The 24,356-nt window shown below is 46.3% G+C and overlaps 1 protein-coding gene across 2 annotated transcripts in view; it reads right to left on the reverse strand.

Moving 5' to 3' along the window:
* Positions 1-23,914, reverse strand: part of CCDC93 (coiled-coil domain containing 93) — an 87,288-nt gene extending 63,374 nt beyond the window's left edge. Inside the window, exons 1-6 of one of the 2 annotated variants that reach the window (XM_030840406.2) lie at positions 23,733-23,914; positions 19,524-19,637; positions 17,949-18,043; positions 10,721-10,832; positions 6,620-6,718; positions 5,762-5,818 (exon numbers count right to left, since the gene is read on the reverse strand). In XM_030840406.2, coding sequence (XP_030696266.1) covers positions 5,762-5,818; positions 6,620-6,718; positions 10,721-10,832; positions 17,949-18,043; positions 19,524-19,637; positions 23,733-23,774 — 519 coding nt within the window. In that variant the 5' untranslated portion in view covers positions 23,775-23,914. The remainder of the gene's footprint in view (positions 1-5,761; positions 5,819-6,619; positions 6,719-10,720; positions 10,833-17,948; positions 18,044-19,523; positions 19,638-23,732) is intronic. The other variant, XM_070046018.1, reaches the window with a different exon arrangement.
* Between the last annotated feature and the right edge of the window lie 442 nt (positions 23,915-24,356).

Here is a 24,356-nt window from a genome sequence, read left to right on the forward strand (position 1 = left end):
AACAGTGTAACTTGGTGGGTAAGAATGAGGTCACTGTTTTGTATACATGAGCCAAGATGGCTTCTGTATATCGACTCCTAGCTTTACTTCTTCACAGCAGGCTGAGACCCACAGCTCAAAACCCTCCAGCGCCAACCTCAAACTTTTCACAGACCCAGTTGTTTAAAAGATGGCCCCACTAAGCAGAGTTTAGCGGTTTACAGCCTGCCCACGTTGCACGCTCTGCAAAACCGCACCTGACATTTGCAAACCACAGATACGATAAGCCCCATGGCTATAAAGACCCCAGGCTGCAGCTGCCCTTCAGATTTCTCTAACCTGCCCCGGCCGAGGCTCCCTCGTTTCCTTGCCTCCCCTTCTGAATGGTGGCCCCGGCGCCTAGGCCTCGGGATGGCCTGCGCACTGACAGCCTCCCCACCCTTCAGGCAAACCTGTCAAAGCATCGCCCAGAGACACTGTGTGTGCTACTGCTAACCCCCCGTCACATCTTTTCCCTTGATGAGTCCCGAAATCCCTTGAATCCCTTACAGCTGCAATGCTCCTGCTCTCACCTCATACCCTAGAATGTGGTCTGGCACACAGTGAGTGCTCAATTACTATTATGGAATGAATATATATGGAGTCAGACAGACAGGGTTTTAACCCGTGCCCCATTACTACCTCTCTGATTTGGGGCAAACTACTTTAACCTCTGAGGTTTTCCATCTGTAAAATAGGTATATGGAGAGAGTCGTAAGGATTAGCCAATCTACTTAACGTTATCTGATACACATTAAGGGCTAAGATATACATACATGCGTATATTTGCTATTATTGATAAAATGTACTAATATATTCTTTTTTACTTATGTTGCCTTGTTTACATTTCATGTCCTGGAAAGAAAGGCCCTCCTCACAGCGTTTCCTATGGAAGAACACAGTGGAGTCGTAGTTTTAAATGACCTGGTCTCTTAGGGGACCGATAAGAAGTCTTTTTTTTTTTCCCTCTGTCCCCTCTGTTCTCATACAAAATTCTAAACATTACCAAGAAATGCTCAACAAATAGTAAGCAAATGTATCTTTGGGGACTTTGGGTAAAATTTCACGGCTACTCTTTACTCAAGGTTGAGAGGGAGTAAAAGACCTCACTGCACAGGTCAGATACTTCATGAATATGGAAGGCTGACAGTTCAGAAAGGGAGGAAGTAGACTGTACCACAGCACATTAGGTGAGACAAATGAGCGATTACGATTACGATGCGAGAGTGGAAGGGTAAGGGGAGGCCTGTCCTGGGCAATAGTTTCATTTTCTTATGTCCTTTGAAAATACCACCTCCCATCAAGCAGGCCTTCTACAAAGCGGCCACCTATTCCGTAAAAAGGAGATATGGAGACGTCAAGAAAAGAACACATCTCAAAGGAGAAGCAGAAGTACTGGGAATAATCCCCAGGATGAAGAAAAATGAGGCCAAGACAAAAAGAGAGAACACTGGAGGGTGATGAGCTCAGAAGTTAAAAGTTCACACAACAGCCTTTCTGCCAGGCAATCTTGGCAAGAGGTACTAACAGGTTGAGGCATAACCTCTGAACCAACTCCACTTCATGGAATGTAACCCAAGTAAATAATTAAAGATAAAAGAAAAAATTTAGCTATGGGGATGTCCTACATAATAGCCAAAACAAAACAAAACAAAACCAAAAAAAACCCCAAAAGAACAAACTAAGCTAGTTAAGTTAGTACCACACAATGCGTAAGGTACAGCCACTGAAAATGCTATGGAGGTATATTTATTGGCATGGAAATATATCCTTGATTATACTGTTGAGCAGAATAACCACACAACAAAACAGAATATATAGTATCACGTCATTTTTTGTGATCTCTAATTTTCTATATTGATATCTATAACTATATATTTCCTACTTGGAATAACAGTGGTTATCCCTGGCTGGTGGTATCGTGGGTGATTAAGTCTTTGTACTTTCTCTCCATTGCCTAATTTTTCATTATTACCACAGTAGTAGTATGAAAGAAAAATAACCTTTTGTAAAACAAAAAATCATGCATCGAAAAAATAGATGAGCTACATAACCAAGGATGAATGCAAAAAACTGGAACAGTCCTACAAAGATGGCGAAAGACAAGACAAGCTTATATTCTTATAAGCTAAAACTTTTTGAAAAATATTAAAATGTTTAATATTTATTTTTAAAAAGACACATAAGCAAGAGTAAGTAAAGTCTGCTTGTTGAGGCACAGTGATAACTTGTTAATAGATGGAAGAAAAAGACAACAGGACAGTCTCCACGTGGCACCCATTCTCCAGCTGGACAAATGGTCTTCAAACGGGCAAAGGCAGAGTAGATGCCCTCACAAGGGCAGAGCACCCAACCGCTCTGCATGCACTTGAGTCTCTGGGACCCTGATAAATAACACCCCAGGGTCCTGAAATCAGTCAGAAACATTAGGGCCAAATCAGTGTCAGGGATGTGCAGGAAATCAGAGACCAGGTGAAGAGTGAGAAAACTAGAGACGCACCAACACCTGCTGTGTCTGAGGAGCCAGATGTCAAATGAAAACCTGGCTGCCTCTTCTCAGCTCTGCAACTGTGTACGGAATTTATTAACCTTTCTGAGTTTCAACTTCCTGATTTATAAAATGGAAATGTAACGCATAAGTCCTTGAGTGTTGATGAGTACATGAGATAATGCTTGTAAAACGCCTCATTAGATGTCAAGCACATAGAAGGCACTCAGTCAGTACCCGGCAGCTACATGCATATTTTATAAAAGGCTGGCTCTAGAAACCCGGCACTGTATGTAAGAGCGAATTTTAATCCTTAATTTACCATTCAGAGTTTAAATTTGGGATTCTACATTTGTCAGTAAGGGGTAGGTAAGAAACAGTGATGAGACATCTGAAGGGCAGAACTGGAGAGAGGCTGGAAGGAGAAGAAAACATTCTTGAGAAACTAAGACTTGCCAAGAGCCCCACCCTGGTCACCCAGGAAAGACTTTATTCCCTTTACGAGGGGAGGGACTCCCCTTGGAGAGAGTGACAGCAAACAAACCCCAGCAAGCTGTTTCATGTCTTACACTGACTCACAAGAAGAAGACAGGGACATGGAGCCCTGGAGTCCCTGACAAGCTCCTGGGACCCTCACTCCAAGGCCGCAAGCAAGCGTGTGCAGCAGTGGTGGGTGGGAAGGACGGAAGTTAATGGCAACAGAGCTCAGCTCAGAAACCTAAGAAGACAGCATCTAGAAATGGGGGAGTATTCTCAGTAGACAGAGAAAGTAGAAAACAAACAAACAAAACCCAAAGGCCAGCTCTGGCCATCCATAAAAATTTTTTTATCATTCCTGTTGCAAATGTATTGACAGTCAACGGAGAAGTAAGTTCGCACATAAAAGAAGGAAATAAACTAAGCAATTTGAACTATTATCAGAGACCTACAATTTTTTTTTCCATTTTCCTTTATCTTTTTATTATTTTCTAATGAGCTGCAAACAGCATTTTATCTAGCATTTTATTGCATCCTGGCTCCATCATCACCAATGTGACCTAGGGCAACCTACATGACCGATCTGTGCCTTAGTTTCCTCACCTGTCAAAAAAAAAAAAATACTATTACTTCATAGGGTTGTGGTGAGCACTAGATAAGTTATATATAAATGCTTAGAACAATGTTTGGGCCCTATATATTTGTCACTGTCATTATCTCCCTAAATTCCATTAAGAATTTAAGTCATATTGCCAAGCAGAAGATGATTATCTTTAAAAACTCCATTACAAATGAGAAGAAGAAATAATGTGTCTCTAGAGGCCTGAAATGTTGAATAGGTAAAGAGACATCAGGCCCAGTTTGATCAACAGCTACACTGGCCTTTTATTCTTGGTGATACAGCCAAAAAATGCAATGTTTCTCACTCTCTACCCAGGGCTCCAAGTGAGATTTGCACATGAAGATATTCAATTAAACATTAAATATTTTTTACACTATTGATTCTATGTATAAAATAGATAACTAATGAGAACCTATTGTATAGCACAGGGAACTCTACTCAGTGCTCTGCAGTGACCTAAATGGGAAGGAAATCCAAAAAAAGAGGGGATATATGTATACGTATAGCTGATTCACTCTGCTGTACAGGAGAAACTAACACCACGTTGTAAAGCAACTATACTCCAATAAAATAAAATAAAATAAAACAACATGCTGAAAATATAAAAAAAAAAAGAATTGGATTTTATAAGATTTGATACAGTAATATATGCCTGTAGTTATAATTTTGGAAAAATAAACTTCCTACAGCTTCTTAATTAAAAACAATTAAATAGTTTTTACGTTATTGTTTTTGCATAGGTAATACACAGACTTAGTATAAAATCCAAGTAGTACAGAGTTTATAGGGAAAAGAGAATTTCCCTTCCTCTCCTGCCACTGGCTCCCCAGCTCCCTGTATCAGAGGGAGAAATGAAAGCATTTCTTTTCACTTCTTTTAAATGAAGCATCATTTAAAACAAGGGAAAGCAACAGCACATCCAACCAATTGGTTATTATTTGTCATGAAAATGCGATTAGGAGGAACCTTTAACAGCATACAAGACTCTATATTGGTAAGTGGAAAAAAAAAACTACAAAATTACATTCAAAGTATAATTCTAATTCACTATAAAAATACACATTAAAAACACAGAAGAAATATGTCCAAACATCAAAAGTGGCTGCTTCTGTGTTGTTAGATTAAGGTTGATTTTCTTCCTCTCACCTATCAATCTTTTTAAAGAAAACTTTAAAGATGTTCTAAACTGAACATCTACCTCACAACCAGGAAAAAAAATTACTTGCTGTTCTATCATGTCCTCTTGGTATTATTATTTAATAGTGCCACCAAATCTGAAAACGGCACCTGGCTTCAGAGTATAACTATGTTAAAGGTTTTCCATTTCTCCCATTTCCAAAATGGCACTGTGGAAAAGATACAAATTACAACCATAAACTGACAAAGGCTCTTCTGTTTTAAATGAGCATTTCACGTCTTTCATCATCAAACTACTGTTATTCTTTTCAGAGTAATCACCTGGGGAGACCACACATTTATTCTTAAAAGTAAAAAAAAAAAAAAAAAATGCAGAATAACTCTAGACATTATTTTCTAAAGAAAGTGAATTTACACCCAGGCATTGCGGCTCCATTCCCCTCAGCTCAAATAGGAAGGCTGAGGGGTGAAGGCTGACAAGGTCCTGCTGGGCTCTGGCCCAGAGTGTTTTGAAAAGGCCCAAAGCTCTCCTCTGGCCCTTGTACTGGGGAAGTGGGCACATGAGTGCAGACCCTGTGGTTAAGATACACTGTGCTTGGGGACAAAGGCCATCCCAGAGTTTCCCACACAAAGCTCAGACGCTACTCTGCCTCTCTGAAGGCGTCATGGTGGTGGTCACCTCAATGCATCAGCTCTAGTTCGTCATCTGCTCTTTGGAGCTATGTGAAGTTTACAGCTGCCGCTGGCACAAATGAGGAAGGGCTTCGGGTCTGGAAAACTGGAAGTAAGGGAAACAGGGCAGTGGTTGTGGCACGTTCTACCCTGAACGCTGGCATCGGGTACCGGGCACGCACGGCAGGCAGGGCCTCCCTCACATGTGCACCTGAGATCAGCTCCTGGGCAACCCGGCAGATAGAAACCTCGGGGGGCAGGGGCTTTTGTGATTTACCTCAAAGGGCTACTTGGAGGCTACGACCCTACGTTCTTCCCTTACAGAAGAACTCGGGCAGGGAACTCACCGAGAGGTCAACAACTGTCTTGATGGCCTTTTCTTTTCTCTTGACGAAGTCATCATCCTGCCAGACAAGAAGACACAGGGATGAAACAAATCTTCCTGCGTAAAGACTGAAACTCAACTGGACTGCTCAGCAGTCCGTCTTATAAACTGACTTCTCATCACAACTTTGCCTGAAGAAGTCTCAATTTTCGAACAAATTGGAATATATCCTGCATGGGAAAAAGCTAGGGCCTCTGCCGATGGCTGCAAAACAGATCCCTATAGCCGGTGAGAAAAAGGGGGGACCACAGAGTGTAGTGGTGAAGACAAGCGTTTTCACTTCAAATCCGTATGAGCTCTGAAACCTCAGCAAGTTACCTAACCGCTAAGCCTTAGCTTTTCCACCTGCAAAACGGGGATGATACCGCCTATCTCAGGGAACAGTCATGAGGATCAAAAAATAGAAGGCATGTGATGTGCCGGGACTGGAATACAGTATCTGACAGTGACCAGCTAGTACTGTTGTTGTGATTACTATTCAGCTGTTACTATAGGTGTGTCCCAAGCAGGTGGGCTCTCAAAAACCTTTATATGACTATACAAAAATACACTCTTGTAATGCTCTTATAATTTAACAAAAGGTCCAGATCCAGTACGAAAACTGAGAGACAAGGACAAAACTGTAGGGCTTGACACTCATGCCCATTTAAACAGGCAATTCTAATGAACCAGGAGGCCCAGTTTCAGGGGTGATCAGGTGGGGGCAGGGAGGCCACGCAGGTGGGTGGGAGTGCAGGGGAGCCTGAGCGTACTCTGCGCCTTCCCAGGGGTCCCTCACCGTGCACTCAGGTTCACAACTGGGCTAGAAAAGAACACTGACCTCAGGGAGACTGTAGGTTTTCTGGAACTGGGAAATGGAGTAGGAACGGATGTAGTCGCCCATCTCTTCTTTTGTTTCTATAGCTCGCTTCACCAGCCACTGGGGAAGAAAGTGAGGAACCGTGAGCCGACGGGGATGAAACACACTGTGGTAAAGGCCAGCTCAGAGACGGCACAGGTCCTGCGCCCGAATCACAGAACGTGAACTGCCCAGGCGGCGAATAACCACCAACACGTACTGCCCGCAGGAAAAGCAGCCGCTGGGTGTCTGGATGCTGAGATCCAGGGGGACCTGAGCTGACAGCCGCGCAGGAGCCTTCGGGCCTCGCTTCAGGTGCCCGGGCCTCAGTTTCCCTCTCTGCTAAAGAGGAGGTGAGAGTATCAGTTCCCTTCACGTCACAGAGCAACTGTGGGAGCAAATGAAACACAAGTACTAGACAGCTCTGTAAACACCTGGAGCCCGACGCAAACAGAGCTGTCCCCCAAACCTCCCTGCGCCTAGTGGCAGATCTTACTGGAGCTCTCTCCTTCCCGTGCTGCTTGCACCACAGACCAGAGGGAGGGAAGGGAACCAGTGAGAATGCCTAGTGTAACCCTCGTGTGATAGGTGGGAAAAAATCCCCCCGATATTCAGACTTGAGACCAGGGGTACTGAGTACAAGCCCTAGGCTTCAGGTTAGCTCGGCACCCACAGCAGAGCTCTCGAATCCACCCAACGCTATAAGGTAATTGGCACTGGCCGCGTTTTACAGAATCGGAAGCTCGGAGAGACGACGTGATCCGCCCACCGACCCACAGCCACACAGCCGCCGGCCACATCAGGACATCGTGCGTCTGGGCTTCACGCCACGTGTCCTGGGTCGACCGGGTCGATACGCACAAGGAGCCGCTCCTCACGCCCGCTGACTTACAACTCGAGGGAACTGAAACACACACGTGCACACACCCACGCCCCACAGGCTGCGGGAGGCCCAGGTGCTCTGCGGGTGAGAATGCAAAGTGCAAAAAGAGCCTTTGCTTCTCCTCCTGACTCTTCATTCATTCCCGTTATTACTAAAGAACTTTATGGAGGGATGCCATTCTCTCTCCAGAGAGAGCTACTACATCTCAGAAGCAGTTTCTGGACAGGAGCTGTGCTTCCCCGGGGTGGGGCCACACGTGGCAAGGTTCAGATACATGCACATGGCACAGGGCTCCTGCGGGGACGGCAGGAACGTGCGCTCAGGGAGGGCGGCCAGCTCAAGTAAAGGACACACTTAGGAAGCAGCTTCCCAGGACAGCAGTGGCTGCAAATAATTCTATGAGGAGTATTCTTTTGTTGCTAGTATCTTCCATTTGTTCCCATCATTCCACTCCACCCCACCTCCAAACAATGACCTCAGGCACTGACTAAAATCCAGAAGGGCAGGGGCAGAAAGTCGGAGGGCATTCGGGGCTACTCCAGCCCCTCACCTGTACCCCAGCACCGGCCCTGGACATCTAAGGAGGCTGAGTCACTGTTCAACTCAATTTCTCTCTGCTTTGCTTTGCATCGGGAGATCCAGTTTCTGGCCTTTCATTGTTGTTGCCTTTTCAGATGTGCCTCTGTTAATTAGATCGACACTGAGTTGTAACTTGGCTGGATCCTGGAGAACATGCTCAGATGAGGAAGGCAAAGCCCGTTGATTCAAAGGATTCAAAGGATTCCTTAGAGACTCGACCGCTGTGTTTTGGAGTTCCCAGCATGAAGGGCTGCTGAGGGAACCTCTAGGACAGCTAAGCTCTGCCATAAGCCCCTAGCATTTGAGAAAAATACCTACCCTCACAGGATTCATGTGCCCCACATGGGAGAAAAAGACGTGACCTGGAACTACCAGTAGCCGGAAGTTAGCTCTTCTTTCCTCCTGGTTGCATTCAGAGAGTGTCACCACAGCTGTGCTAAACAGCGCAAACAAGGGTGGTGGGCCTCTAGTCCCACACAAGACAACCAGTGGTTCCCAGTGGCTGGTCCACGATTGCTCTTTCACTGGTGTCTGGCAAAACAGAAAACTACAGGCATGTGGCGAGTTTTTCATAAGGCTACATGTATTCCATTTGAAGGACTGTCCTTTATTCTGAGAGTGAGAGTTAAATGGCCTTTCTTTTAGGATGGTAAAGAAAGCAAAGTAATTGTTGCCTTTAAAAACGTCCCTTCTTGCCAAAATACAGGTTGCAACCGCAGGTCAACCTCTATGTGCACTTCAAAATTTTACAGATCCACGAAATTAAGATATGGGGTAACCATTGAGAGAGGCTCTCACATCCAGACAGGAAGCCCTCCGACATTCCGCTCACAACACAAACATTAGATACTCAAAATGCCCAAACCAACTGTAGACAATCACTTCCCTTTCATCCCCTTCTCATATATGGACTACAGTTTGGGTCCTCAAAGTTCTAGCAGAGTTTTGAGTAAGGTCTAGTCACTAGAGATCCAGGCTTCAGGGGAAAGGGCGACAACTTCACAGTATGATGGGGTTGGAGGCTTCTGTAAGCATCTACACAGACTCCCTACTTCTTACTTTCACAAAATGATTGGGTACCATCCATCCCCTAACAGACAAACAAGTCAAATCCTGAGTTCAAGTCCTAGCCTCAAGTTTACAAATTTCAGTTATAAATGTCAACGTATTTGATTTGCAGTCTAGTGCAGGGGAAGAGTCCCAATAACAGTTAACAACAACAGAGACAACTATATAACACTTACAGAGCACTCACTGAAAGGTGCCAGCCCTTCAATCAAGTGCTTTACACATAATAACTTACTCAGCTTCCATCCCACCAGGTAGGTACTATTATTATTTCTACTTCTCAGGTAAGAAGTTTAGTCATCTGCCCAAGATCACACAGCTGGAAAGTGGCAGAGCCAAGATGTGAACCCGGGAAGTCTCCAGAGTCCAGGCTCTTCACTGCTACGCTACATAATCTGAACAGAATCACAAAACCCCTCCTGCAGGGGCTGTGCGGCTTTCCTCGGGGTGGCTGCATGGTGGTGGAGGGGAAAGTACAGGCTTAAAGACAAGGAGTTGAGAGGAATCTGCCTCTCCGCTCACTAGTTCTCTGCCCTTAAGCAAACTGATTATCGTTTCCGAGTCTCCCTTTCCTCAGATGTAAGACAGGCATTACAATAGATGCTTCAAAGAACTCTATTAGGATCCGAGGCAAAGTACTGTCCACCCAGCAGGCAACTAAGTTAAGTCCCTTTGCTCCTCTTCTTTCTGTGGTGCCTGGAGGAGGGGCTGAGACACGAGAACTGCACAGAATACAGGGACTTGTACAGCATGGCCACTTAATCACAGGGCCTTGGGGAAAAAGTCGGGGTGGAGATAAGTCTCCCGTTAGAAATTTAGTCCTTTGTTAGGACTGAATGCCTACAAAGTGCCAGACATTCCAAGAGGTGCCGGAGACACGAGAGCAAGCAGGACAGCCATGGTACCTGCCCTCAGGAAGCTTACAGTCTGATGGGAGAGAGGTACAAATAACCGAACATTGAATGGACACGGTCACAAACTGCAGGGAGGAAGCTTCCTGTGAGGGTAGGGAATATGCCGTATAAGAGGATATAGCAAAGGAACCTGCTCTAGATCTGGCAGTCAGGGGAAGCTTTCTTGAGAAGGCTTGATGGAACTGAGATCTGGAAGATAAAGGTAAGGAGAGAAGGGAAGACCTTCCCACCCTGAAAGGCCCCGTGACAGGAGGAAGCACAGTGTGTATGAGGAAATTTGAAAGAAAGTCAGAGGGGCTAGAATAGAAAGAATAAAGAAAAGCAAAGAATAAATTGAGGCTGGAGAGGTCAAAGGGGACCAGCGCATGGGGTGCGATGGGGGGGCTATGGGCTTCCATCTTTACCAGAAGGGCAATGAAAAGCTACTAATGGAAACATTCAAAGACCAGAACAGGTGACGGTGTGAAACTAGGGTAGACTGAGTACTGGCAACGTTCTGAGGAGTGTCATCGTGTTCTGCTGCCACCAAATCCATACCACACCCATCAGATCCAGGATCTAGGCCAGACGGCCCAAGAGCCAGACCCGTTACAGGAATTCCAGTGTTTGGAGGGCAAGAAACCCCACAGATGCTCTTACCTGGACAACAGGAAATATGTGAATAAAATCCATCCCCTGGATCTGGTGGGGCTCCAGCTGGTGTGGACATTTCATTCTTGGCAGGACGGAGACAATTTTTTCTGACAGAGCTCTGCTCAGAGAAAAACAACAAGCCAAGAGTGAGGACACACCAAGTGGCTCTTAAGACATCTCTCAAGTCTGGCTGCGACCCAGAGGGATCTGAGGTTTCACAATACCAGACCATGACCATTTTTCTCCTGATGGCAAATTGAGAAAAATAAGCACAGCTGAGGCTTGTGTGTGTGTAAGGACACAAAACTACCTTCATCCTTAATTCTAAGGTCGTGCTCGTCCTACTTTTTTTTTTTTTTTTTTTTTGCGGTACGCGGGCCTCTCACTGTTGTGGCCTCTCGCGTTGCGGAGCACAGGCTCCGGGTGCGCAGGCTCAGCGGCCATGGCTCATGGGCCCAGCCGCCCCGCGGCATGTGGGATCCTCCCGGACCGGGGCACGAACCCGTGTCCCCTGCATCGGCAGGCGGACTCTCAACCACTGCGCCACCAGCGAAGACCTCGTCCTACTTTTTATATTAAAATATTTTGTTTCTTGAAGTTATGGCGATGTTTTTAACATCCTTACATGGTAAAATAAAAAGTTATTAGTGTTGCATATTCTTTTACATTTCACTTAACTGCCCTACTTTTTCCAAGTCTGGAAACCATTAGGTTAAACATTAAAAAAATTGTTCTAAATATCATTTAAGCAACAAATAATTACCAGACTCTGTGCCAGGTGCCAAGAATATTAAGACAAAACATGAGGCCTCATGCTCAAACAAACAAACAAAAAAATGAAGTTCTCTACTCCAATACAAAATATTTTTGAAATAAAAAATAGCCTTTGGGGGCTTCCCTGGTGGCGCAGTGGTGGAGAGTCTGCCTGCCGATGCAGGGGACACGGGTTCGTGCCCCGGTCCGGGAAGATCCCACATGCCGCGGAGCGGCTGGGCCCATGAGCCATGGCCGCTGAGCCTGCGCGTCCGGAGCCTGTCTCCGCGACGGGAGAGGCCACAGCAGTGTGAGACCTGCGTACTGCAAAAAAAAAAAAAAGTAGCCTTTAATTTTTTTTGATACTCTAAAATTAATCTTAGGTTTGGAGGACCCATACGCCCTCACTCTTCCTTCCAGAGAGAAGGTGCTTTCCACTTCTCACGAGGGACACTTGATCTGTCTCCTACACCTTGCTCCGCCTTCTCTTGAAGTGGCTGGAGGAAGAGAGCAGGAGTCAGGCTCCTTGAGGCCCAGACCATCGCCTGCCTCAGTCAGGAGCTGAGCACCCGCCCCGCTGGACGCACAGCTCAGCCCTGGCCTGGGTGGGGCAGTTTAATGGCAGGAGTGATAGAGGGAGTTGTGTGCAAGTTCACTTCACCACAGATTTAAATCTTCTCTAACCAGCTGCTACTTGATCTCCAACTGTCTGGTTCCTATTTCTTATACCTTAATCGGATCACATTCAAAAGGAGAGAACAGAGGATATTTAACGGGTCCGCTAACCCCCAAAGCCATGGTACAAAGCCCAGGAAGCCTGAAAAACAAGTCACAAGCGGTGGCCTTGTGAGGCCATGTGGAGAAATGGGAGCTCTGGCTCAGCCTATGGATAGTTTAGGTTACACCCCATCTAAGACACTAAAAAAAAAAAAAAAAATCGTAGCTAGTTACAGCAGCTACTGTGGCCTATCTCCAAGTGTCAGACTTTTCTCTAATAGATGAAGGCCCTGCTGAACAAGGTCACCAGGTTCTTATTAGATGCTTCAAATGCAGTAAGTTTGGGGTCTATCTATCAAAAGTATTTCTTGTTCAAAGAAATCTTGTATACTTTTGTCTTTCTGCAGTTCCATAATCCTTCTCACGGGACAGACACCCTTAAGACCGACATCTAACTCAGGCCTGGATGAGTACTTACCTTACCTATGGTCCCTTTAGTATGTCTCATGCCCTCACTCTTGGTAGGAACCAAGGTAGCAATCTAGGGACAGAAGCCAAACAGCTCCCAGAGAATGATCCCATGATCCCTGGAGAACATGCTACAAAACCATGTTTATGTCTACAGTAGCTTTACAAGGTGGGACCAAGGTTAAAACTGCCGAGTGGAAACAGTCCCAGTCCCAGCTCCACTGATATCAAGTCCAATATGTTAAGAGAAAAAATTTGGAGAGGGAACACTGATCCCTGCTGCACACATTCACGGAAGGAAGGACTACCCACCTCCCAGGAGAGAAGTACACGGGAGAACATTTCCACTGCAAACAGAAGGGGTGTGTGTGTAATTTATCCAAAAGGTCCGAGACGGGGAAGAAAAGTGTCATCTGACTCCCAGCAGCCCCTGCAGGCCCTCCTTTCTGAGCAGCCCGTTCCTAGGACACATGCATCTTCTCTGCCACGAGGTACATGTCCTGCCCCAGTTGAGAAGCCTCTGGTCGTCCAACTCTTCCTGGGGCCCAAATGGGACAGTTTAGTAGGAAGGATTGGCAAACCCATTTGGCGACATAGCTAAGGCTCTCTCTCTGATAAGCTTTACTTTTTAATGTGATTTCCATAAGATGCCCATTCCTTGTTCCTTAATTTCTTTTCAACCTGTGAGGGGAAGAGGTGGATGCCTAATTGGCCCTGCTCCCCAGACTCTAAGCTTAGCAAATGAAGATGGTCCCCAGCTCCGGCTTTGCGTCCTTGCTCAGGGCAGGTCTTCACTAGGCATTCACATCTTGGCTCGGCAGGAGGAGAGCGCCCTCTAGTGGCTACAGATCTGTGGGTCTGTGTAGGGTTACTGGTTGCCTGCAACCGGTCAGCAGCTTCCAAATCACCATCCAGCCAACCCTCTACCTTCAGACAAGGTTCTCCCTGGCCACTCCTCAGAGACGGCCCACTCTCCCAGTTCATAAGGGCCCTGAGGGAAGGACGCCCAGGGTCATCTCAGGGTTTACAACCCTCTTAAACCTGCTTCCCAAAAACGACTGCCAAGTCTGCAGTGGGGGTGGGGACCGCAGGGAAAGAGGCCGGCTGAGGGGGCAGGAGTCAGGAAGGCTTCTTGCGGAAACCTACCAGCCCCCATTCGGCTTCTCCCTGGAGCTCAGAGGAGATCCTCTGACTTGCTGAAAATCAGGGAACACGACAGTCTCAGAGGTCACCAGATGGGCTTCCTAATCTAAGATTCCTCATCTAACAAGCCCACGTTTCATTCCAGGTGACTGGCTTGACTCCTTAGCTTTCTGAGTGTTCAGTGCACTGTCTCCTCCTCCACTGCAAACAGTGTGAAAGAGAGTGAATTAAACCAGGGTCTAAACTCCAAGTTCCATCACCTACCACGGAACTTCTGGCAAGCCACCAGGTCCCACTGGTCCAATGATCCCATCATAAAACAAGGGGTAATCCCCCTGTCCTGCCTGTTCAAGGGTTGCTGTGAAGGTAAAATAATAAAATGCATGTGTAAGTGCTCTGCACACAGGTGGCTAGTAAATACGTGCTATAGAAATGAAGCCAGTTATAAGCCTAAAACCTCATTTATGGACCTCAGAACATAGCACTCTGTGGTAATGGGGTTTTAGGACAGGCTGGGGATAGAGGGTCGAAGCTCATGGAACCCACAAGAAAGAAGGCTCAAGAAGGAGGACAAGGTCCCAACGGAGCCTGGAAGATAACTGTGCCCTGTACACAGGCAAGTGTGCTCCTCAGGGGTGCTGCTGGCCCCCCCTCACAGCAGCTGGGGTGTGCGGAGGCACTGCAAACACACGGCGGTATTAGTCTGATCTGCAAGTAACCAGAAGCTTTGTGGGGGGGGCCCAAACACAGAACATATTCCAAAACCAAACAGAAAAGATTTTTGGATAATTCAGGGCCCTATGGCTATGCCATTTCTCCTGCAGATAAGAAAAGACCCAACTGTCTGATGCACTGCTAGGAGTCTGCTGGGTCTTTACAAGTTAACCCTTGTCAACAGCTTTGCCTTCAATTGTAGTTCATGGCTGTGCACTTAAAAGCTACAAATCAAATACTTACCAGGGAACACAATACGCCCTCAATCCCTTATCCAAACCCTTTAGGAGCAGAGGTGTTTCAGAAGTCAGAATTCTTTAGATGTTTGTACCTTAGTATACCTAAGGGGCATATACTGTGTATTAGGTAAGACCCAGTGAAATCTAGAGCAGCATCCTATAATCAAAGAAATGAATATTTCTGCAGTAAAACATATGAATATTCATATAAATGGGATCAGTAAAGACTATAAATAACCTTAAGTCAGTTCAGGTCATGTGTTGCTTCCAAATAAGTTTTGTATCGGCACTTGAAAGAAGAAAAACCCATTTTCAGTGTTCTTTAGATATCAGAAACACAGATAAGGGATTGAGAATCGTAGCCCAGAAGGAATGCAATGGAAAGATATCCCAGAACATGAGGGGTGCCACAGGTGGAAGAAGCAATCAGCTCAAACTGGAACAGAAAGAGGCTTCAACCAAGAGCGTACTCAAGAAGACAGTGAATGCATGTTAGTCGACAGACTGATTAAGAAGCTGGCTGATCTTCATTACAGGTGAAACTACGTGCTTCTCTGTCATCAAGGAAAAAAAAAGGCAATCAGAAATGCAAGGGAAAAAAGCCGTATAAACATGAAGCAAATTGCAGTGTGCTTGATTCTCAATGACTTGCACAGACCATCTCCACCTGCTCGGGCCAAATACTTCCGAATCACCCTCAGCTCCTCTCTTACGCTCCAAATCCAATGTCATGAAATCCTGTTGGTTCTACCTTCAGAATAGATCCAGAATGCCACCACTGCTAGTCCACCGTTCAGGGCACCATCATCTCCTGGGAGGATTACTATAATACACTAAAGAATCTCCCTGATTCCCCTTAATTCGGTAATCGGACCAGGGTTCCTTCTTAAACACAGAACAGATTATGTTCCTCCTCCGCTCAAAACCCTCCAAGGACTTGCCATCTCACACAGAGTAAACCCCAAGTCCTTACTCTGACCCACAAGGCACCGCACCTGATCTGTCCCCATGACCTCTCTGTGCTGACGTCCTCTGCTCCCCACTCCGCCCTCCACTGCAGGCAAGCTTCTGCTTGGGGCCTTCACGGTGGCAGTTCCCTTTGCCTGGAACCCTCGTCCCTCAAGTCTTAGCTCTAATATCACCCTCTCAACGAGGCCTACATTAACTGAAAACAGCTGCCTCCTGCCCTACGTCCCTCCTCATACCCCTTCCCAGCTTTAATTTTTTTCATAGCACATATTATTTCTATATATAATTTAGTTATTGATTAAATTAGTTTTTGGTCTGTCTCCCCCAATAGACTATAAGCTCCATGAGGGCAGGACATTTTTCATTAATGTATCCAGAACAATGCCTGACTGTTCAGTAAATGTAGGAGTTTGATATTTACTGAGTCTATGAATAAATGAAAACAGATCGCTTTTGACTATGATACATTGAATATTCTCCTTTAAACAGCACGATTATGGTCCAAAAGATTACAGTTCCTTCTTTCTGACCCCATCACAATTCTCAGTTCTTATTGTAAATCCTGTTTATAGATTTGCTTTTAGAATTTACCTGTAGATAAAGCACGGACAATTTAACTGCTACTACGGAAGAGACTATAAATATTATATGCTAAACATTATAAAAGTGATGTCATGAGGGTACATGGAGGCTGAAGGATAGAAGGAAAGATAGAGATACTAAAATGTTTACTCAGTTAGGACCTAGGAGAAACCACCTTATGTTAATGGGTCAAGAAACAGAAGCTTAAGTAGATTCAAATTATGCAAGGGATCATAGAAAAACCAGAAAACAATTAAAAGAGTGGAAGATGGAAGACAAAGGGGATGTAGTGAGTGGTACAGGTGAGCCAACTGCCTCCTCTCATTAGACTTGAATGAAACAGACTGTATACATTGTTGGAGATGTATTAGTGACCACTCTGAAGAATCTAAAACCTGGACAGCCAAGGATGACTGTTTCCAGGGAATAAAACTGGGGTGTAAAATAGGAAGGAGGAGAGACATCAGCTGTATGTTTTGCTCCCTTTGGTAGTATTTGAATTTTTTTTTTTTTAATCTTCAAGTATGTAACACCTAAATAAAAACAAACAAAAGAACAAGAATACCATCTACCTCTGGATTGAGCTGGACCGACAGGGAGCAGAGCCACATGCCTGGACTCCATCGTACCCTCCCAGTGGAGGACTTTTCACTGCGGGTCGCTGGACATGATGCCACAGCCCCACACAGGTGTTAGGACACAGAGCCCACTACTCATGGCCGGGCACCGATGACAGTATCTCTGTGTCAAACAGCATGTCCTCCTTAACAAGGAGCCAAGAGACGACTTTTGGTCTTAGTGTTAAGAATTTTGGTGATTCACAGGGACCTATTTTTCTTCTACTGTATGGAAACTGTATATTGGGTAATTTAGCATGTTTTTTTCTTTTTTTCGCAGTCAAATCTGTGTCCCACCCTTGGAAAAACAGGGCCTTTACGGCCCCTCACAGGTGTGTCCCTTATCCTCAACTCTGCCTTTTGTTTCCTTTTTTATCCTGCTTTGCTTCACTTTTCCAGTATTACTGCTCCCCATGCGTGTTTGTAAACTATCTTTAATCCATTTAGGGGAGGATAAGCCTTCAGAAAAATGAGGAAGTCAGTCACAGAATCATACAGATCTGAGATCACAAACCCTCCTTCCTACAGAAAAGAGAACTAAGGTTTGTCCAAGGTCACACGGCTGCCCAGGGCAGGGCTGAGCAGAACTGGGGATCCCAATGGTCTCATGAAATCACCAAGCCCCTGCTGAGCTACGGACGACCAGCCAGGGCACCCTCCCGTGACACCTCCAGCGAGGAGCCCAGGCTGCCTTCTCTCGATGGCAGGCAAAGTGGGGCTCTGCCTTACCCAGAGGCAACGGGGAGGGAAAGAGTCCCCTTCTCCCACCTATTCAACTTCCATCCACATTCACTGCCTTTGGAAAGAGATACGTGAGCAGTCGACAGAAACTGCGATCAAGGAAAAGCATCAGAAATAGCCTATATAACATCAGAATAACATTAGGTGACTCTCATATGTTAGCTGTGTGACCTTGGCTTCTTTCAGCCTATAGGTAAACCGTCTAACACAACTTCTGGCACGTAGCACACGCTCAAGAGTTAGCTCTTTTCTCCCCCTTCAGCCTCTTCCATGGAAAGCCGGGTAACTTACATTTTCTGACCTATTGTCGAGTTCTCCTGAAAGAGCAAATCAACATCCACATCAAAGTTGCAAGTGGTGATGCACCAGGTCATTCCTCCTACCACCTGGAAGACACAAAAAGATACCTATTTTCTCTTCCTAGTTTGGGACGAGGGGAAGAAGTGGAAGGTAGATAAAATATAAATCGTTTTTATATACAAAACTGGGTACCCTCAGAGAGATAATACGTGTCCTGACTCCATCCACTACAATTCACCTAAACAGCACTGCTGAACACTGTAAAGCTTTCTGCAAAGACGGGAACAGTCTGTATCTGCACTGTTTAGTACACTGCTGCTAGCCACATGCAGTTACTGAGCACTTGACTCATGGCCGGTGGACTGAGAAGCTGACTTCTATTACTAAACGGACCTATGATGCATAGATCCTCTTTGTACTGATGGGACAGACATTCACTCTCAGCTGGGTGAAGTCTTAATCCAATTATAGACGAGTGCCAGACTGCAGAGAAATGATGTATTTTATGGACCAGATATGTGGGTAACAAGGGTGACATTCTGTGACTCATTACTTAATTTCCATACAGCTCATTTTTTTCTACTACCTAAAGGAGATGAGAAACCTTGCTCTAGTTTTGTCAGGGGATTTCTCGGAGATGCAGATGAGACTAAGGCTACAAATCCATTCTGAAACAAAACATTTTTAGACACAGCCTGATGTTAGAAAAGAACAACAGTGAATCTTATCCCTGGCTATGCTGTAGACTCATGTGAGATGCATAATAAAATACAGATTCCAGTGCCCAGCCCAGACCTAACAAACCAGAATTTCAATGGCTGAGGCCTAGATATCTGTATCACAAAAGAATCTGTGATGTGCAGCCAGGGCCGTGGCCCACTGGAGGACTCAACGCTTTCTTCCACCAGGAAGCTTTCCCGGCCTGCCCCAACTGATCTGAATGCTTCATTTCTGTGCATAGTTCACTGTGGCATTTACCGAATTGTGCCCTTTAGTCTATGCACGATGTTTTACAGGCCTCTCTCCCCTACTCTTTAGAAGTCAGGCTCTTTGGGTAGAAGGCCTTTGTTCTTATCCTTGTGCCCTCAACACCTACTACTATGCCTTGTGCATAAGAACTGTTCAAGGTTCTGCTGAATTAAATGACTTCATCCCATAGTGATTTCTTCCTCCTCTAAACCCCGCGTTTACCACCCACAGAATACCTGGCAATGGTCTGTGAGTGCCCCGACTTGGGATAGCTCCCTATTACCTCAAATTATTTTATCTTACATAAACTTTATCTCCCCACCCAAGCTTTCAGTTCCTTGAAAGAAGGAACTATTTATTTTGCTTATCTGTATAGCTCAAAGCTTCGTGCACAGAAAGGACTTCAAGGTGTAGTTACGGATACGTGATTATTTTCTTTTAACAGGAAATTTGAACACTTCCATAATGAATCTGAATCCAGGAGAAATGGCAACAAGGACGTAGAGAAAGTAAAAACACAACCTCTTCCTCCTTTCCACGGTAAACCATGCCGTCCTGACAAAAACTAGCCTAACGCTTAGAAAGACTTCGTCTTACCTTGTCAAAAGGTGACAAGCCTTTAATTCTTGCCCTGAAATACCCAGCTGCCACCAACAGCTCCAGAATCTCAGTCAACTTGACGTTTTGTTCTTCATCTTCTCTTGTTTCTACCTAAAACGAAAGCAAAAGGCTGGTAAAAGCTACCTTGGATAAAGGAACACCAGGTATATTTCCGATGCCACAATCTCATTGCCAAGGAGCAGGTGACATTGGCTGTATCAGGGCATTCATGCCAGAGCGTGGGGACACAGTGCTGCCAGAGTCGCACAGAACAGGGTCCCTGGCCCTAACCTGCTGTTAATCGTCTTAGGTGGGGGGGGGGGGGGGGCGGGGCGAGAAGACGCGCACAGGTGGTATGGACTGTTCATCACGTGTGAAGGAATCCAGGGAAAGGAAGCTTCCAGCACATTACCACCCTGTTCTCTAACATGTGACTCGTATGGCAGGCTTCTCGACTGGATTATAAACTCCTTTCAGACGGAACAGGTAGTTTGTTTTGTTTAAGTTTATACTCATCTTGGTCCTAGAAGTTACTGACAAGAGGGGCAAGAACAAAGAATTCAAACATGTGTCTCCATCTGCACTTTGATCTCTACAGCAAATATAAGGAAGGCTTTCAACCCAGATATATTACGGGCAGATTACTACCACATAACAGGATTGCCTTAAAAATAAAAAATTCACTTAATACATTTAAATGAGGATTTTATTTAAATGATTTTAATTAATATCCTACCTTTGCTCTCAGGTTGTTTATCTACAAGTTCAATATATCTAAATATTCCAGTACTTTTGCCTCCATTTACTTTCCTGAACTGTACCTTTCCTGACTTCCATTATTGCAGAAAATAAAAAACTACTACCTCTCTACAGAAAACAATGCCAAGGTACCCTGGTTTAAATCCTCATACCCACCTCTGACTACTCCCTTACCCAACAATGCCTGCTAAATCTTCCTTAACTACGCAGCTCACATTGATCCTCCCTTCCCTTTTCTTTGCACATTATGCCAGGACTATGGCAACTGCCTCTCAATCTTCCTTCCTCGTTAATTTGTCTTGCTCATTCCTTCCGAAATCACAGCTTTCTCATCATCCCTCTTCAGCTCGGCCCCCAGCCCTCATCATTAAGGCATCATTCACTGTCTATCAGATAAATTCCAAACGTCTTGGTTTGGCATTCAGATCTTGGGCTGCAACCTATCTTTTCAGCTTCATCCTTTACCTCCTGCCAAAACAATACAGACATGGCTGTGGCCAAGCTAAACAAGCCCTGTTCACTCTCATTCCTTCACGGCTCTCCTGATATTCTCTAACCACCCAGACACCACCTTCAACCCCTAGCTCCTATTCAGTGTCAACCCTACAGCCTAAAGTGGTCACTCCTCTGCATTTCTATTTTATTTATAGTCTGTCATTCATACAATTATCAACCTCTCCTGAGTGAGATGTCTGGTGTTAATGGACACGCCAGTCTCTCCAAATAGACTATTAGCTGGTTCAGGGGAGGACCCATATATTCCATATATTATCCACCTACGTTTACTCCTCTGTTCTGAACAGCATTAGGCCCCAAGAACACACTTGTTAAGTATGGAATGACATGCTCAAACATTACATAAAGTGCAGGACCTAAGCCAGTCTCGTATTAACAAAATGTTTTCATAGTCGTGACACTGATAATGGAAATTCAAGTTTATTTTAAAGGACAAACTGCCAGGAGAAGGCGCACACATGTAGGGCTTCCCTGGTGGCGCGGTGGTTGAGAGTCCGCCTGCCGATGCAGGGGACACGAGTTCGTGCCCCGGTCCGGGAAGATCCCACATGCCGCGGAGCAGCTGGGCCCGTGAGCCATGGCCACTGAGCCTGTGCGTCCAGAGCCTGTGTTCCGCAATGGGAGAGGCCACAGCAGTGAGAGGCCCGTGTACCGCAAAAAAAAAAAAAAAAAAAAAAAGAAGGAGCACACAGCTGGACATGGAACTATTCACGTGACTGTTTAATCTCTTGCAGTGTGTGGTGATGGAAGAGACAGCCTTGCAACACTGCTCAGTTTACTTCCCTCTCAAAGGACCCTGGTCTGGCCTATCAAAGATTCTGAAGGTTAGCATTCACTAATTCCTAGGAGACATGCAAAAGTAAATATTAATTATTCACACATTCTCTTCATTGGCAAAAGATCTGTGATGGTTGAGAACCATCTACAAGTCAAGAGACACAAAGAGAAGAGAAAATAAAGAATAGTTATGGTTCATAAAAATAGTATAGAAAAGGAAAATGGATGGTATAAGTATTTTCTTAAAACTCCCGGGATGTAAAACAGGAACCCTTCATTCGTTCAATCATTTATCATGAAAACGCTTCCAAGAAGACGACAAGACATCTGGGGAAGGGCATCCCTGCCTCAGCCTGCACCTAATGAGCACCCACTGCCCACACCATGGCAGGTGCCTGGCCCATGCTTCCCATCCACTCCACGAATGGAGAAGTGTACTTTTGCAATGCACCCTGCGAAGTAACGTTTTAGCACGAGACAATGAATGGAGAATGTTAATAGGACTCCAAATTCAATTCACAGATTAACACTAAAACAAAATGCAAAAGAGTCACTGGCTAACGTGCAGGGAATGAAAGAATATCCTCTCTTTAAGCCATAAAAAGTCACCAGGCTGGGTAATACATCCCATTGTTAAAACTAAAATTCTGATAAAGATGAATGCTGTGAGCTCTTAAACCAGGCACACTAAATTATCAGTTGTCTGATACTGGAGTTCACATAAGCTGGAAGGCAGGGCCACGTCTAACTATATCTCTATCCTTCACATACATACAATAAAGGGCTTACAAAACTGAATTTAATGAATTAACCGGACTAGTGACAGCTTAATGACATATTCATATGTACTGGTCTTTGAACGAAGTGATAATAATTGGATTATTATATTCACGCTGTTTTCCTCCCAATTGCCAGGAACTTGGAAAAGTGACAAATTAGACCCAGTCTCCTGATAGTGAAGGGTTAAACAAAGGACAAACAGGGGCAAGTTGCTTTTTATTTTAGAAAGACTCTACTGGTAGTACAGTGGGACAATGAAAACGTCAGAAAACTTGCTAGGTTTTCTGGAGATAACAAAATGGATTTGCATTCTGGGAGCACACACTGACAGCTTAAGTCTGTCCTTCCATTAGTACACCTCCAGCTTTTATGCACAGAACAGTGATCCCTCAATTAGTGGTACTAGTGGGATTTAAGAACTAAGGATGCGGGGAGAGGGGAAAAGAAGCAAGATTGGCCACAGGCAGCTAAGTGTGAAGGGACCACGCACCATGTCAAGGAATCAGTCCCTCTGACAAATGCCTGCTTCAGAACCCTAGAAAGGGGACAGAGGTGCAGCGTGGATTCCATTTCTTTCAGGAATCTAGTAAACTAGACTAGCTTTTGAGCAAATCAATTGGAATAGAGGACAGATGCAAACCACCTATGCAAACCACCTATCTAAGTGATATTTGCAGCCAAAAGGAAATGCACTTTTCCTCTCCTTCCAGGTAATGTGTATGTAAATACAGAAACCGTTGATCATCCTGTCCCTCAGGACCAAGTGAGTACTTAATAACAAACACCTCCCTTCTGGAGAAGCAGCGACGGTTTCCGCCCGGCCACTCCGCACGGCTTCCAAACTTCCTCCCAACGGCCCGGCGGGGCGTGGGGACAAACGCAGGGCGGCATTCCCTCCCGATACCAAGGCGGCGGGTGCCGGCCGCCAGGACTCCGTGGGCCCGGGGAGGTGGCGGCCGGCGCCACAAGGTCACCGCCCTTTGCACAACCCGAGCCCGGACCGTCCCAGCGCGCGTCTCGTGACTACTGGGCGCAGCACCCCCTGTCCTCGAGGCGAGCCGAGTGGCGCCGGGGATCGCGGGACACTGCCGGGGGAAGCCGGAGAGGTGGGACCCCAGGCCCCGCGGGGCCTGGTGCTGCGTCGGCGCAGGTATTGGGCTGGGAAGGTTCCCTCCGTCCCGGGAGACCCGGCACCGGCTGAAGTTTGTCCCCGCCCACGCCCACACTTGCTCGGCCCCCAGCGGACAGGGCCGGTGCTCCCGGCGGCGGACACACCTGAGAGAGGGGGCGGGGCGCCCTAATCGCAGCCGGCCCCGTGGGCTTGGCCCTCTTTCGGAAACCCGGACGTGTCAGGGCGGGAGGGGGGTTCCTTACCTCCGGGAGACCCTGGCCTTCCGGCCCCTTGGGCAACCCCATGATCTCGTCGGACTGCCGTGCAGCGGCAGCAAAGCCCGCGGAGCGTCCGGAGGAAGCTGTCCCCAGCCCCGAAGCTGCTACCGGGGTGGAGTGCAAAGCGGTAACTTCCTCCCGCCGCCGCCGCTGCCGCCGCCGCCGCCGCCGGCCGGGAGCTCCCTAGCCCGGCGGAGCATGCGCGTTGGGGCGGGAGCGCTGCGCGACTGCGCCTGCGCGAGGGCAGGTCCGGGAGAGGTCCGGACTCGATCTGGAGCGTGAGCTGCAGTCCAGGCCGGCTGCCGAGTTCCAGGTTCTGCGGAGCTTCGCGCCGGGGCTCTGCATTTTCCTCGAGGTGCTTTATAAAAGGAATTATTCTTCTATCTTGGGGAAATTTTGCATCCTGGGTCCCGTCTCTGCTTCTCACGGGCATCAGATGCCCCAAGTGGGTTCGGTCCTCTCCGCGAGCTGGACTTCGGAAGCCCGCTTGCTTCCGGGTCAAGGCTTGAGCACTGATGAGCTTGGCGATTCAGACCCGGCTCGTTGTGGCTCAGAATCGGGGTGTCCCATGATTAACGCGCACTTGGGCAAACTTCTTGATATACGGAC

The sequence above is a fragment of the Globicephala melas genome, chromosome 7 (assembly GCF_963455315.2).
Source record: "Globicephala melas chromosome 7, mGloMel1.2, whole genome shotgun sequence".
Classification (NCBI taxonomy): domain Eukaryota; kingdom Metazoa; phylum Chordata; class Mammalia; order Artiodactyla; family Delphinidae; genus Globicephala; species Globicephala melas.